A 15,401-nucleotide genomic window follows, 5' to 3' on the forward strand; every position below is an offset into this window, starting at 1 on the left:
GTTCATCTGTAGTTATCTATAGTAAGGGCAGCTGTCGCATTTTAGTAGGAAAGTAATTCTACATATATACAGGGTGTTTCAAAACAACACCGACAATGTTTGGGAGGTGATTCCTGTCACCAAAATAAAACGAAAAGTATAGACCAATCTTGGTGCACAAATGCTTCCTTTCGGAGTTATAGGCTGGCGAAAACATGAAAAAAATGAAATTTAAAGGTCCATAGCTCCAGAACTATGCTACCTACCGTCGTCGGGTCGACTTTACTTAGGATCTAATATGTGCTCTATCCAAAAATACATGTTTCAGAATTCTAAGGTGCTCACGCAACAATTTTTATATAGGCAATTTGGTTACGGGCATATAATCTGAAGTACTCACTGACTACGTCTATAAAAATTGTTGCGGAAGTACTGTAGGATTCTGAAACATGTATTTTTGGATAGAGCACATATTAATTCTTTAGTAAATTCTTGACCGCCTATGGTAGGCTCCATAGTTTCGAAGCTATGGGCCTTTAAATTTCATTTTTTCATGTTTTCGGCAGCCTATAACTCCGAAAGGAAGCATTTGTGCACCAAGGTTGGTCTACACTTTTTGCCTTATCTTGGTGTCAGGAATCACCTCCCAAACTTGTCGGTGTTGTTTTGAAACACCCTGTATACAGGGCGCAAATTTCAAAGTCAGACGCACTCGCCAATCCAAAAATCATGGTCGCCAGTATCTCTCACGTATAAATTATGAGTCCCCGCCCCATTGAAGGGCCATTGATGGAAATTGTCAGCAAAATCATCCAGTATACATCAGTCTTCAATGAATTTCTGCAGGCAGTCTTAACTCTGTAGAGAGGAGCTCCTCCGTGGCTAAGCGGTTAGCGTAGGCGCCTTTGGCGTGGGAGGCCCGGGTTCGATTCCCGGCGGGAGCTCATGTGGTTCGGATTCCACGTTAATCAGTAGGTCCACGTCTCACATAGCCTCGCTGCTGAAAAGGGACGTTAAACTCAAACTCAACTCAACTCTGTAGAGACTGATACAGCCTCTCTCACATGAAGCAGCACTCACAGGTAAAACTTCACAAAATGTGACAATGGAATCAAATTTGGGAATCTCGTAATGAAGTTTTCACTGTAAATCTTTTCAACGTCAATGAAGGAAAAAAGTTTTTATTCTGCCCTTTCCAAGTCCGTGTGAAGACTTTATATCCGTGTTCTCTCATCCAGTGACAATTATTTTCGTGCGAAACGGAAACTGCGCAGCCCTGAGAGTTTAGGCAGAAACCATACCTACTGAACATTGGTCGCCAGCTCTAAATTTCTAGTCGCCAATGGTGACCTGGCGACCGGAAAATTTGCGCCCTATATATATATATATATATATATATATATATATATATATATATATATATATATATATATATATATATATATATATATATATATATATATCAGCTATTGTAATTGACTTGTTTTCTTCCTTGTAGCTCATCTCTTTTTAATCAGCGTGGGTTTTCTCGGGGTTCTCCCGTTTCCTCCCACTTTCTTCATTCCACCATTCCATTCATCACTCACCATCACCGTCTCCTTTAGCCTAACCGGCATAACCGTGGGACGTAAAACTTAAAGATTTCTTTTTAATCAGATTATTTGAATTACACGCGATCTCACAAGATCCCGGCACAACACATAGAAGGCTGTCATACAATCCATTATCCATCCTTGCTTGTCTAGTGGCTGGAGCACGTGCCTTTTGTGCAAGAAACCCTGGCTTCGATTCCCGGTGAAAGAATATCGAATACACTACAGTGGGTCGGTTCTCATTTTAAAGTATATGTCTTGTCCGATATAGACTAGTTGCTAAGGAAGGTCGTCAATACATATCAAATTAAACCCATAATGACTTATTTGTATACAAATTAAAATCTTACTTGCATATGTTGAGAAAGAGTGACGTATTCACTTCTAAGACTTTATTACTTATATAAGTAAAGTTCTAAACGTATTCCATGAGCAAAAATCTGTAGATGCTATCGATACCTTTAATCAGTGCAATACTGTAAAATAATCTATTTCAACAAAACGTAATATAGTAAAGACCCGTATAAAGGTATATCGTTTATAATATTATTTGTTTATTTCTTTATTTCATATTCTAACTTACAATTGATACGAGTTTGTTTTCAATAGTCTAACTTTGCTTTTATATTTTAGGTTATTGTTCAAAGAGCATTAGCTTCTAAATCAATGGTTCACGCCAAAGGAGGATGCGTCATGGCTGGTTATTTGAAGTTACTTCCTCTATTTTTACTTGTATTACCCGGAATGGCTGCACGTGTTCTTTTCCCAGATACTGTAGGATGTGGTGATCCTAAAAAATGCTACGAAGTTTGTGGAAGTGAAGCTGGTTGTAGTAATATTGCTTACGTTCAGCTGGTTACCACTCTTATGCCTCCAGGTTTGTATAAAAATATTATTTTATGTATAAATTATTTGAAAAAGTTATGGATTATATTGTATTCTGTTAAACAAAGTTAATATGAGTATGAGTATGTTCTCTTTGTATTGTTCTATTGAATTGGATTTTATTTATTTATCTTCGTTTTTGCATCTTTAATATTTTATATACATGGATTCTCTGATGTTGCATAATAAACGATTAGAAAATTACAACTCAAAGGACTAAACTGACTCATGATTACACTAATTTTAGTATACGTCTAGCATTTAATAATTTTCGAAATTTTCAATGGGAACTTCCATCTTTCTCAGCGGAATTTTCTTAAAGGATTGACCGTAAACTTTAACTCACATCATATACCATCAATAGTTATGGCATAGAAATATCAAACAAAAATCTTTCTTCTAGGAATGTATATATTTCGCTACTACCAGTAACAAAATTTACATTCGTGAGGAAGATTGAAGTTCTTATCGAAAGTTGCGGCAATAGTAAATGATAGACATATACCAAGCTTAATCCAACTTAAAATTAGAAAATGTATAACGCAATAAAAGATAATCTACAATAATATAAAATGCACAATAACTATTCATCATAACGAAAAAGTTAAGTAGGAATACCCACACGGAGTAAATACTTCTAAAACAAATTTATGAATTTCATTTTTCAATGGAATTCAATTTGTTGCTACTGCTAAATCTAGAGAAGTTTACTGTAAAGAAATTGTACGTTTATTTCGGACCTTTCTCGTGCAAAGGAATTGAATGTAAATTTTGTCTAATTCTTATGTTGAAATATGTATATGACTTGCCCAAAAATAGATCTCTTTCTTTTATAAATTCAATGATATGCAAACATATTATTGTATAAACTATGTATCGTAGTGGTGAAATGCAAAGTTTTTGGAATAGTGCTGTACGCACAAGGTTCCGCAGCCCTTCTCAATCCTTCTTACAACTCCTTTTGTATTTTGAATATCATGTATTAACATGAAACAAACTGAAATATATTGTTTCAAGAAAAGATTGGCTTTCTTTGCTTTTGGACAATCTCTTCTGATAGAACATAATAGTGAGATTACTGTTAATAAACATGTCAGCCAATTAACTCAGATTTTTTGAGGCTCCATGTAAAAACTAGCACAAATATTGAAGTTTTGTTAATCTTCTATTCAAACTTTTACTAATGCTTCACAATTACTGGAGTTTTCACTAATTTCGAAAAGTAACCGTTGATTTGTAAAATGCAAAAATCTTTCATTTGTAAGGAAGTTCGAATATGAACTGGAAGTGTAGTTCTCAATATGAACATTTTTAAAAAAAACGTAATTTGTAACTGAATGCCACTCATTCTAGCTTTGGAACTTCTTGTATAAAATAACAGACCAATTCTGACCAAAGCATATATTAACTAATAAATAATAGCGTTACAGTTTCGGCAAATTAACTTCGCCTTCATCAGACACATTATGAAATACAATCATCAAACGCTATTATTTATTAGTTAATATATGCTTTGGTCAGAATTTGTCTGTAATTTGTAACTGAGTATGTCAACAATTAATGAAATTGAAGGTTTCCCTACAGTAATATTTTTAAACAGAAACGTTTTTACAATTGTGTTGCCTTTATTGGACACAAATTGACTCATTAATGCTATTATACAGAAAATAAATTATTATTATTTTTTTTAGTACAGGTGTAAACAGCATTTAGACAATTAAGTAAATGGCCTGAGTAAATTAAATAGACATGAAAGAAGAGTAAAGTAGTATTCGTAAGTTTTAACGGAGTCTCCTGTTTCCTCCCACTTTCTCATTTCACTAATTATTTCATCCACTTTCACTAATAATCAGTCTCCTTTGGCCTGAAGGACAAAAAAGTGGGACATTGAACATAAAATTTCATTTCATTTCATAGTAAAGTAGTATGAGCATCAGAGACAAACACTGAATTAAAAAAAAAAAAAAATGACTCTTCAATAATACTTACAAGCACAAAACCAGCAATTTAAAATATTTACAAAAAATATATGTATATACCATGTGTTAATAATGAAAATAAGCACATAAGCATTTTTTAAAATTTTATTTTCAGGATTGGCGGGACTGATGTTAGCTGTAATGTTGGCTGCATTGATGAGTTCCTTGTCGTCAATATTTAACTCTAGTTCGACAATCTTCAGCTTAGATATTTGGACCCGAATTCGAAAGAATGCTTCGGAAACTGAACTTCTTATCGTTGGCAGGTAAGGCTTGTGTGTTAATTCGTGTCTATAGTATATATATTATCATACGCTATACGCTTCCATAAGTATAATCATACAATATTTACGAAATTTTGTTTTTGAATGTTTTTATTTTGATCTTTGTCGATCATACGTGAGATTTTAAAACTACTGATTTATTTTTTAAAATAAAGTACACTATATTCCTTCTTTTTGTTCATTAAAAAAATAGAAAACTAATTTAGACCTATACTGATGATTTCTTTATATCTGACTATATATACAGTATATATAGTAGATAATATTTCGATGCATTGAATGCAATTCTTGTAATAATTGGGTGCTAAAATTGTACTACTTGTATCTACAATGCAGTTGAAAGATGCAGCTTGAGTTATTGCATCATGCTATTTTCCAGGCACATATAGCAAACTTAAGGAAAGCTTTTTAGCACATAAACTGAAACATAATTGTAAATATAAGAAACATATTTCGGACTTCGTTTTCAGTTTATGCCCATTAGCATAACAAAATAAAATAAAATAGTTATTTCTACAGTATACACTGTTAAATTCTTACTTTGCAATTAACACTGCTGAGTCGTAATATTTCATTATTATTATTATTTTACAGATTATCAGTTGTTGTTCTTCTGGGTATTAGTATTGTCTGGGTTCCAATAATACAATCATCAAACGACAGCCAATTGTTTGTGTACATTCAAAGTATCTCTGCATTTCTTGCACCGCCAGTTTGCGCCATCTATATTCTTGGAATATTTTGGACTCGAACAAATGAACAGGTAATAATTACCATCATTTAAAGAGATTCATTTCTTCTTAAAATTTTTTTATGATGTCAGCAATTTTTTAAAAATGTATAACGAAACTAGAATTAAACCAACGTTTTATTTTCTAACCAACAGTAAAATTGTTGAAAGGACATTAGGAACCAATGGGGGGCTATCAGTAAGTCGAATGTTATTACAAGTTATAATAAGTTAGTCCCTTGGCATTGTCACCAAAAGTTACAAGAGAAACTGACGATCTCTTTCCTTGAGTCATCATACCCTAAGATCTTGACCTGAATTTTAAAAAGTTGGTTTTATTTGGGTTCAAACTATATTTTAACAAAGTACAATAATTTGGTAAGAATAAAGAAAATAACTGTTTCCAACAAGGTTTTACATATTAAGCAGTTACACGGCATGACGCCTCATAAGGGAAGGTACAGCGGTAAAAATTATAACTTTACTGCTACAAACAAAGGGCAGACAATTACCTAATATCCTAATTTGTGTATAAAATTAGGACATTAAAAGTGTTCCTACCTTAGCTTCCAGGGATAAAATTATATTTTTTTTAACGCTGTCTTCCCTTTTTTAAGTTGTGCTGCCACTGCTAGCATGCAAACAAAATTGGTTGATATTAAACAATAATTTGTATAAGGGAACATAATTTTTATTAGTGTTTTTAGAAACTTGCTTCGTTTCATCTTCCAACTTAGTGTAATTGAATAATCAATCATAAGTATCTTCCTGTTTTAAAAGATCATTTTAATACATGTTTTCTTTCGTTATTCGTAGGGTGCTTTCTGGGGCTTAATGGTTGGTCTCGTAACTGGTTTAATTCGCTTTGGATTGGAGTATGGATACACTATACCTCCTTGCGGAACAGGTAAGTGATAGCATTATTTTGTTATATATCATTACTCGCATTTCGAGACCAATACGCGTGACTGCAAATTAATTAACCACTTGCTCAATAAAGTTGATTTGGATTTAAGTAGGAATTTAAGATTCGTAGGAATTTAGGAATTTAAGTACTCAATATTAAGGATTTATTATCAAAAGTTGTATGATGACACTATCATGTTATCACGGATTACAAAATTATCCAGGAAGCATTGTTCAGTATTTCACAATGGTGGCACTACGCAATCCTCAACTATCACTTCCCCGCAATTTTTATTAAAATTATGTATTGGTTTTGATGTATCTATAAAGAAGACTCAATATCGGTTATGTATGACGCCGTGTGTTCCTGTGAAAATCTTTATATGGATAGACGGGTCGCAGTACTATTTTTTGATAATGAAAGAACACATGACATCAATTAAAGATACATCAAAACTGTTTCTTACACTTTTGAAAAAAAATGAAATAAATAACTAAATAAATAAAATTAGAAAAACATGTGAAAGGAAGCACATCGTCAAAAGATTAAGATAATACACAAATTTTATAAAATAACTGGAAATTATTTGCAGAAAGTTGTTCGTCTTCAGAAATAAAAATTGCGGCTTAACCAAGATTTTGGTTAAAACAACTAAAAAAAAAAAGTTAATTTATTCCGTTAGTCTTTATGCTATGCACTTTTCTTTAGTCATAACGACACGAATAGAGTTGAACTTTTGCTTCCTGTTATTGTATTTGTATTTTAGTGGTGCTTGATCGTATTTGTAGTATATGTACAGTGTGTTTCGTGTTGAGAAGGGTTCCCACTAAACATCGAAATATTCCTTTTAAATTAGTTTAAGACCGAGCTTTTCTTATTTCTTTCTTCTTTATGTGCTAGGATTATTAGGATCCTCAATATTTGGATTATTTAACTACGATAGAGATAAACTTTAAGTAATAAAAAGCATAAACAAATCCGTGTTTTTATGATTTCAAAATATTCGTAGTTTCATGGACTAAAGGGAAGCTCTACCGTACTGTAGCTAATGGAAAAATATAGTTAACATATTTTAATTGAAATATGTAACTTTCGTATATCAAATAACAAATCTCTGTAGCTAACATAGTATTCCTGCCTAATTCTAATGTATTTTATAAAACACGAAATGTTGGTTTAAAAAAATGAAAATATTATAGTTTGTTAATTTAACGATATATTTTGCAATAAGTTTTAAACACGACAGAGCAATTTAAATTTAAAAGTTCATGAAAGCAAATAAATAGTTGCAAAACCTGAAAACGATTAATTTCAAACTTTTAGTTGGAAAGGAAAGAGAAGAGGTTCAAGTTACAGAATCAGTGAATAAGAATATGAGACATGTGATTGAAGTCTTTTTATGTCAGTTTGTACTCAAAAGACTGTGAAAAATGTCAAATATTTTACAGTTTTAATGAAATAATTCTTGGCATAAGCAGAAGTAATTCAATCAATGAGTCAACTCTGTCATAATATTCATATATAAGCTTACTATTATTCTTGAATTACTATGGTTTTACCATTAGTTATATATGTGTATGCTTTTATTATATACATAAGATTTTCTTCAATGTTTTGTCTGTTTCATCTTTTATTATCGTTCAATTTCGAGACTATATTGATTTTTTTTTCGTATTTTTTCCATATAGGAAGACCAGATCCTCGTCCAGAGATCATTAAATTAATTGTAGGACAAGTGCACTATTTACATTTTGCTATCTTATTATTCGTCATCACATTGGCAACAGCTATCATAGTATCCCTACTCACGCCACCAATAGAAGAGGATCGGGTAAGTCCACGAAATACATTTTACGTAGATAAATATTAATATGTTAAGGGGAAATAAAGCTGAAGCTTGTGCAAAACAAAGTACAAATATAAAATAAATTTTGTAATTTAAAACAAAATAATAAAAACAACATATAAAATATTTGTGATATACCAAGGTAAATTATGCGAAGTACAACGAGCTATTGAAATTATTTCCACAAAAGTTGATCCTCCAAGAGGAAATTGTTTATACATTTATTTTCATTCATTAGTAACATATGAAATAATTTTTTTTTAAAGGAAAGTTATTGAATGTCTAAGAAAACAAGCAATGAAAATATTAATATAATTAAAATAAAAAGCTTTGTAAAATGTATACTTAAAATTTGAAATCCTTCCACCACTAACTTGTCTAAAACAAATTCTAAATATTTTCTAAAAATAAGAGGTGAGTACTTGTTATAATACAAATCAGAAAGACAGTTTTAGTACCTTATTATTATTATTATTATTATTATTATTATTATTATTATTATTATTATTATTATTATTATTATTATTATTATTATTATTATTATTATTATTATTATTAATAATAATAATAATAATAATAATAATAATAATAATAATAATAATAATAATAATAAAATCGAGAATTACTTTCCATAAGCAAGAGCCGCAAACTCTTTCTTTCTAAATGATTATTCTAATATTACATCGTAATAAGCATTTAATTAAATGATTAACTAGTAATAAGAAACTCACTCTACCTAGGTATTATTAGGGTGTTTGGCTATATGCATTTTCAATACAAAATATGAATGAAAACATTAAAATTTACTTGATACATGAGAGATCTAGACAATTCTATTTTTGTAAAACCGAATGAAATGATCTTAAATTAAAATTTGCAATTGAATCCAAGAGGGTAGAAGGACTTAAGAGTTAAATTCAACTCTTTAAAAAAGTTTAAAAAATAAATAAAAATAAAAATCACCAACACTGCAAGGTGTGGATCTGTAGTTTAACGTAGGATATCAAGTGCATGATCTACGCTGGAAACGAACTCGGAATCACTCTCACAGATAGCACATCTGCTAATAACTTGTAAGCTCATATATTTGTATTATTTTAAGCAAGTTAGAGAACACACACACACACACACACACACACACACACACACAAAAAAAAAAAAACTATGTAGAAAACCTCGGTCATATTAGAAGACGTTAAAGTCAAAGACATTACGATGCTGTCTCAATTGCCACATACAACTATGATGCACAATAGATCGTAGCTTAAAAAGAAATGAATTGAATTAAAAGACCTTTATATAAAACGAGATAAATCTGACTGGTTATAGTAATTGCAATTAGTTTATGCCTAGAGCTACGAGTATCAGAATATTTTGGTTTTTACTATATCAGAAGCCAATCTACAATATAAGTAGTTACATTCGCAGTTTCCTGCAATACATTCTATAATCAAGCGATACATGTGTGAATGCCTCTTAATACATGATCAATGTTTTAAGCTATAAAGTGGTGAACTGTACAGGCCATATGTCCCTTTACATTATTTGCTCATTAAATATTGGCTTTATTTATCTCTTGCAGCTTTACCGGCTGACGTTCTGGACAAGACACAGCACTCAAGTGCGCCATGATCAAGGAGGGATGGAATCAAGTGATTCAGATGTTAGCATTAACAAGCATATTCCAGCGGATAAAGAAATAAGTACGATTTTTCTTTACGTAATTCATTTTTTTCCATTGTTTTGGTGCACTTTTATGTATGTATGTATACATTTTTCATGAATTAATTAATGTCTAAAGAAAATACAAAATACGAAAAGGAAAATCACTGTTAAATAAGTGACTTCCAAATCACAGGGATCCGATATTCGAACTAAAAATGATAGGTGTATTACTTCCGGTTTCACAGAGGAAAATATTTTGAAATGTTACAGTTGTGAAACCGGAAGTGCCAGATTTCTACCACTTTCAGTTTTAACAGAAAGACAGATAAGGAACCTACTCTTGAGACGATCGATCGATCGATCAATCAATCAATCAATCAATCAATCAATCAATCAATCAATCAATCTATCTATCTATCTATCTATCTATCTATCTATCTATCTATATATATATATATATATATATATATATATATATATATATATATATATATATATATATATATATATATATATATATATATAAAGTCTCTCAATCTTTTCCGTTTTTGTTTTAATATATCTGTCGATAGATGGTCCCACAGACAGAACACTTCTGTGCAATTTCCAATACTTATTCATAGCATAATTGTAGTTTGGAAGTCTGGTAAAATATTATGTGTCTTAGTTCACGAATTTTCGCTATCTACGACTTTTTTTTTTCTTATAAATATCCAATGTAGTTGGAATGTAGTTGGAAATATGCAAACTATGTACAACATTTACAACTGTGGCAGTTCCTTCGCAGTAAGAGCAACAAATTATTTACTTCTATGGAACTGAAAGTAAAATAAATTTCATATTATAAGATGGCTTGGAGATGTGTAGCACAGTATGTGACTACTTGGAGATTATTGCTTATATCTCTGGAAGTCATTATTAGGAAATGAATTGATGTGTAAGTACGTATAGTAAGTGACTAGTACCATGTGATTAGTACATATAGTAAGTTTAATAGCGAAACAAAAATTCGGTTTGAAAACTGAAAGGAATGCTAATTTTAATTTTCCCTACTTTTACTATTAAACGACATTTTACTAATATTTTACGTGTACTTTCCATATTTTTAAAGCACTGTCCAACGTATATTTCTAATTCACACGTTACCACATATCTTCCATGTATTAAATACAAAAGGTTTTCTGTTCTCAATAACAGGGTTTAAATCATTGTTCATCTATTTTTTTTTTATTTACTGTTGCTGTTATTAATTTCAACAGAAAATTTTGTTAACCTACAATTCTTGTCAACACTAGAAAATGTGGAGTCAATCTCACGCATTACGCTAAAGAAGATGGAAGATTATGAAAAAGCTGGTTGAAAGAGAATAGAATCTGGGAGTACATAGGAAAATCCTGAGAAAAATCTGCAGACATACTCTTCCATAACTCACTGGCCTAAGATAGAATCAAGAACCACTTGCACCAGAGATGAACACTCTACCACTGAGCCAATACAATAAACACCAAAGCGTAAAATGTTTATGATAAGAAATAAGCAAATAATACATAGCGAAATTAAACGATTAGGGATAGTCAATAAAAATAAGGTAAAAACAATGTTAATGTTACATATGGTACTAATCATACAGTAGGATGTAACACATTAACTGAGTTATAATTACAATTATTTTTCCTTTTAATTGGTAGACCCAGAAGATATTCCGCTCTGGAAAAGATGCCTAAATACTTTATGTGGTGTCAATACACAAAAACAAGAAGAGGACACAATTCCTGTGGCCAAAAGCAGAGAAGAACTCGCTGTCGATGCTGCTAATTTCCTTTATGAACCTCCAAAATGGAGAAGGTAAGGAGAAAACATTACCTGGCAAAATAACGACAAATAGCTTATACAAAGCAATTCTCATTATTCGACAATATTAACATGTAAGACAGTTATGCGTGTTTGTAATTAATACTGAATTCTCTATTTCAATACGTACAACTTCGAATTAGTGAGTTACTAAAATACCACATTGAACCTGTTTCTTAGTGAATTTGCACAATTGTATTCCCGTACTTTTCAAAAATGTTAACATTAACCTTCCTTGTACTTCAAATCAATACGCGGTCTTTCATTAAAGGTTGCGAGAGAGTTTAAAAATTAGAAGTTAGCATTGAAAACAAGGAATAATATATGAGTGACACTTAATATCAGCAGACGATTTGTCAAAATTTACTTATATAAGCCTTTCTCTTAGACAATTACAGTTGGTGGATGAAGGTAGCTATTTATTCTAAACTGACATTATGGCTTAAACTAGTTTAATTATTTTTATTATTATTCCTCTTTTGCACTGACAAATTTAAATGCTTTTATTTGTTGGCTCTAAATCTCTATTTCTGTTGTCAGTTATTTTAATTTCTTAGTATGACAGTACCTTCGAAGTACATATAGAAAGTATAATAGTTGAATATGAACATCATAATTGGAAAGGCAAAAACAATATACAACCAAAGTAAGAGGAATTCAATATGAATTAAGAAAACATGTTTTAGTACGTGGAAATTTTATAGATTTTTATCATTTGAATACTGATAATGTAAATTTCATACGACTGGAAAGAATGGAACTATGAGAGGGGGAAATTAGACTAATATTAGGAAATTAGACTAATAATAGACTAATAATATAATATTAGTCTAATATTATATTAGACTAATATTAATGGAAAATGACATAGCAAGCATTCAGGAAAAAAAATAAAAAAAGACGTGTATTTTACGCGTCTTTAAAGAGTTATGAAATATCTCGTCAAATATTTATTGTGGAGTATTACATTTAGAGCAAAGACATGGACATTACGAAAGAACAATGAAAAACTACCAAAAGAGTTCTACTTGTAGGCATGGAAAAGAATGGAGAAAGTCATTTATTTTATTTCCTATTTCTTATTTCAATTTCTTTATCCTTTTATTTCCTCATAATATTTAATTAATTACAATTATTTATTTAGTTTAAATTCTTTCTTTTTTAATAAAAAAATCAATGAACAACTGTTAGCGAAAGTTGTGGATATGAATAATAGTGGAATTAAGTAAAAAAGGGGAAAGAAACTGATAGGATATTATTAACAAGAAATTGTTTTGGGGGAAGAAAAAGAAAGTTACTGTTGATGTATAGTATTAAAGAGCATAGTTCTTATGTCAAAGTGAAAAGGTTAGCAAAGGACTGTGACCTGCCGGAGTGATATTTTACATTTCTGTGGCATTAGAACAAACTTTGAATTGTAAATAGTAATGAGGAACACAATAACTTTAACTTTTATGAGTCCGAATGTAATGGAAAGAAGTAACAGAATGAAAAGAGGTCATTAATGTTACTGTCTCTTCTGATTTTAGTTTTTAACCTTGTTATCCTTTAGTTGTATAATATGTAGTTCCATATTTATTTTCTTTCTTTTTCAACAGATTTGTGAATGGGAACGCCATCTTCCTCATGATACTGACATCCTTTCTATGGGGATATTATGCTTGAAGAGTAAGCCTACATACAGCAAAATATGTGTCAACTATTATTTTCTCTTATAATAAATAGCGAATATGCATTTACGACAATTCAGCAGAAATATGAGTATTAATTTTCTCTAGTTCAAGAAAGAAGACTGTCTGCTCACCAACTGCGTTTTGTGTCAAGTGCTTTTCATCATGCCTGAAGACCCTACGACACGATTTCTAACCATAAAAAGTGCATTTTAGAGAATTTTATATCAAAATCAATGGTTATAAGTACAAAATATCAGAAACATTAATTAATAAGTTTTGAAGTTCGTTTTTTTCTCAATATAGGTTTGTGTCTAGGACTGAATATACAAGAGTTGGCAGAATATGTGCAGAAATTGATAAATGGCCCATGTGATGAGAGTCATGTTCGTTTTTTCTCTCAAATAGACTTTGCTAATGTACTTTATCTTTTTTGTAGAAACCATAATCTGCATCACATATTTATCCCTATGTTTTGACATATTACACTCAAAGTTAATAATAATAATAAAACAGAATGATTTCTATTGTTAACATGGCATGCTCTCATATTATAATGCGATATCCCGTACGAAAACTCAAATACTTGCTCAAAGAGAACGAACGAAACAGATTTGTCGTTAGTACGGTAGTGTTCTATCGAATCTTCGGTTTTCACAGTTCAATCATTAACGTCTTCTGCAGGAAGTTTAATATTTTCTTTAATGCCGCGAAACCTGATAAAATGAAACAAGTAAATAGTATTCCAAGAGGTTACTGAGTTTTTACTACTTGAACAAATGTGTACGAGAGCCAGTGTACGAGATACATTTTACCTCGGAAAACAATTGTTACAGATAATGATTCCTATTTTATCGATTTGACATATTTTTGTTGTGAAGAAATGTAAGCATAACACATTCTCAGAGTTCCTGTACCTTAAAAAATTACATTATCTCTAACTTATTTTCACAACACACATTATATTCGTGTTAAATTCTACGAATATAATTACTTAACTAAAAATAGCAGTAACCCTACGCAATATGGGTATATATATATATATATATATATATATATATATATATATATATATATATATATCAAAGTAAGTATACAATACATAGAGTAGCTATAATATTGCAGTATTGTATTACATTCCCACAAAGTTCATTAAGTTATACGTGAAATTTATTTTTGTAAAGTATTGATAGTTCAAAAAAAGGTTACTTGTTTACTAGTCCGTTTTATTAACGTTTTTCATCTTGCTGACAGTATTATGTATATTATAATATTAAATAATAGTTATAATAAATATATTTCTTGGTTTTGAAGCTAGATTATAGATGATAATTGTATATACTTACTTTAAGACAAATCAATTTTAAAGTATATATGTTGAAAAATATAGGAATCAACCGCTATTATTTATATCATATCCTCTATGCGTATAGTTGATACATGATTATACTTTTATGAAGTCTTGAAATCATATTCAATGTCTACTCCCAATGTATATAATGAACTCAAGGCAAAATTGTATTTATAATATATGTACAGTGTAAATATACGAATACTATGAAACAGTTAACGGCAATCTTAAAAAAAAAGTATGTTTCGAATAAATATTGAAAAGATTATAGAAATTTTTCTTTCAATATTAATTTCCTTTTCTTTAGTAAGTAAAATGTTTTGTACGTATTAAAAGAAAACTACTGACATAAGATTTTTGGTTACTCTTGGTATCACAGGAAAGTTTTAATTGTAGTGGCTATGCTGCTAGTAGCATCCATTATATTGAGAATATCGCACTACCAGAGGTTATGTAGTAGACGCAAAGTTGTGGTAACTCAGTGGAATTATGGTAGTTATCTCGGGTTTACCGGTGACGATATCTCTATTCAAGAATATACCATAAGAACTTGAGTATGAAGCTGCACTCTCTTCATTAATTCTTTTTTCTGTTTTGGTGCCTGGGGTCGCTGTTCGATTCCCGGCCAAGCAAGTGTGTGGTGGACAACGGGGTAGTTCCAT

At 30.6% G+C, this 15,401-nt stretch overlaps 1 protein-coding gene across 1 annotated transcript in view; it reads left to right on the forward strand.

Moving 5' to 3' along the window:
- The window catches only part of LOC145694033 (sodium/mannose cotransporter SLC5A10-like), an 80,368-nt gene extending 65,355 nt beyond the window's left edge, over nt 1-15,013 (forward strand). Inside the window, exons 7-14 of the mRNA XM_081770171.1 lie at nt 2,205-2,448; nt 4,551-4,701; nt 5,314-5,482; nt 6,266-6,356; nt 8,045-8,187; nt 9,785-9,905; nt 11,556-11,712; nt 13,317-15,013. Coding sequence (XP_081626297.1) covers nt 2,205-2,448; nt 4,551-4,701; nt 5,314-5,482; nt 6,266-6,356; nt 8,045-8,187; nt 9,785-9,905; nt 11,556-11,712; nt 13,317-13,383 — 1,143 coding nt within the window. The 3' untranslated portion in view covers nt 13,384-15,013. The remainder of the gene's footprint in view (nt 1-2,204; nt 2,449-4,550; nt 4,702-5,313; nt 5,483-6,265; nt 6,357-8,044; nt 8,188-9,784; nt 9,906-11,555; nt 11,713-13,316) is intronic.
- Nucleotides 15,014-15,401: the final 388 nt, after the last annotated feature.

The sequence above is a fragment of the Thermobia domestica genome, chromosome 9, assembly GCF_964235325.1.
Source record: "Thermobia domestica chromosome 9, izTheDome1.hap1.1, whole genome shotgun sequence".
Classification (NCBI taxonomy): Eukaryota; Metazoa; Arthropoda; class Insecta; order Zygentoma; family Lepismatidae; genus Thermobia; species Thermobia domestica.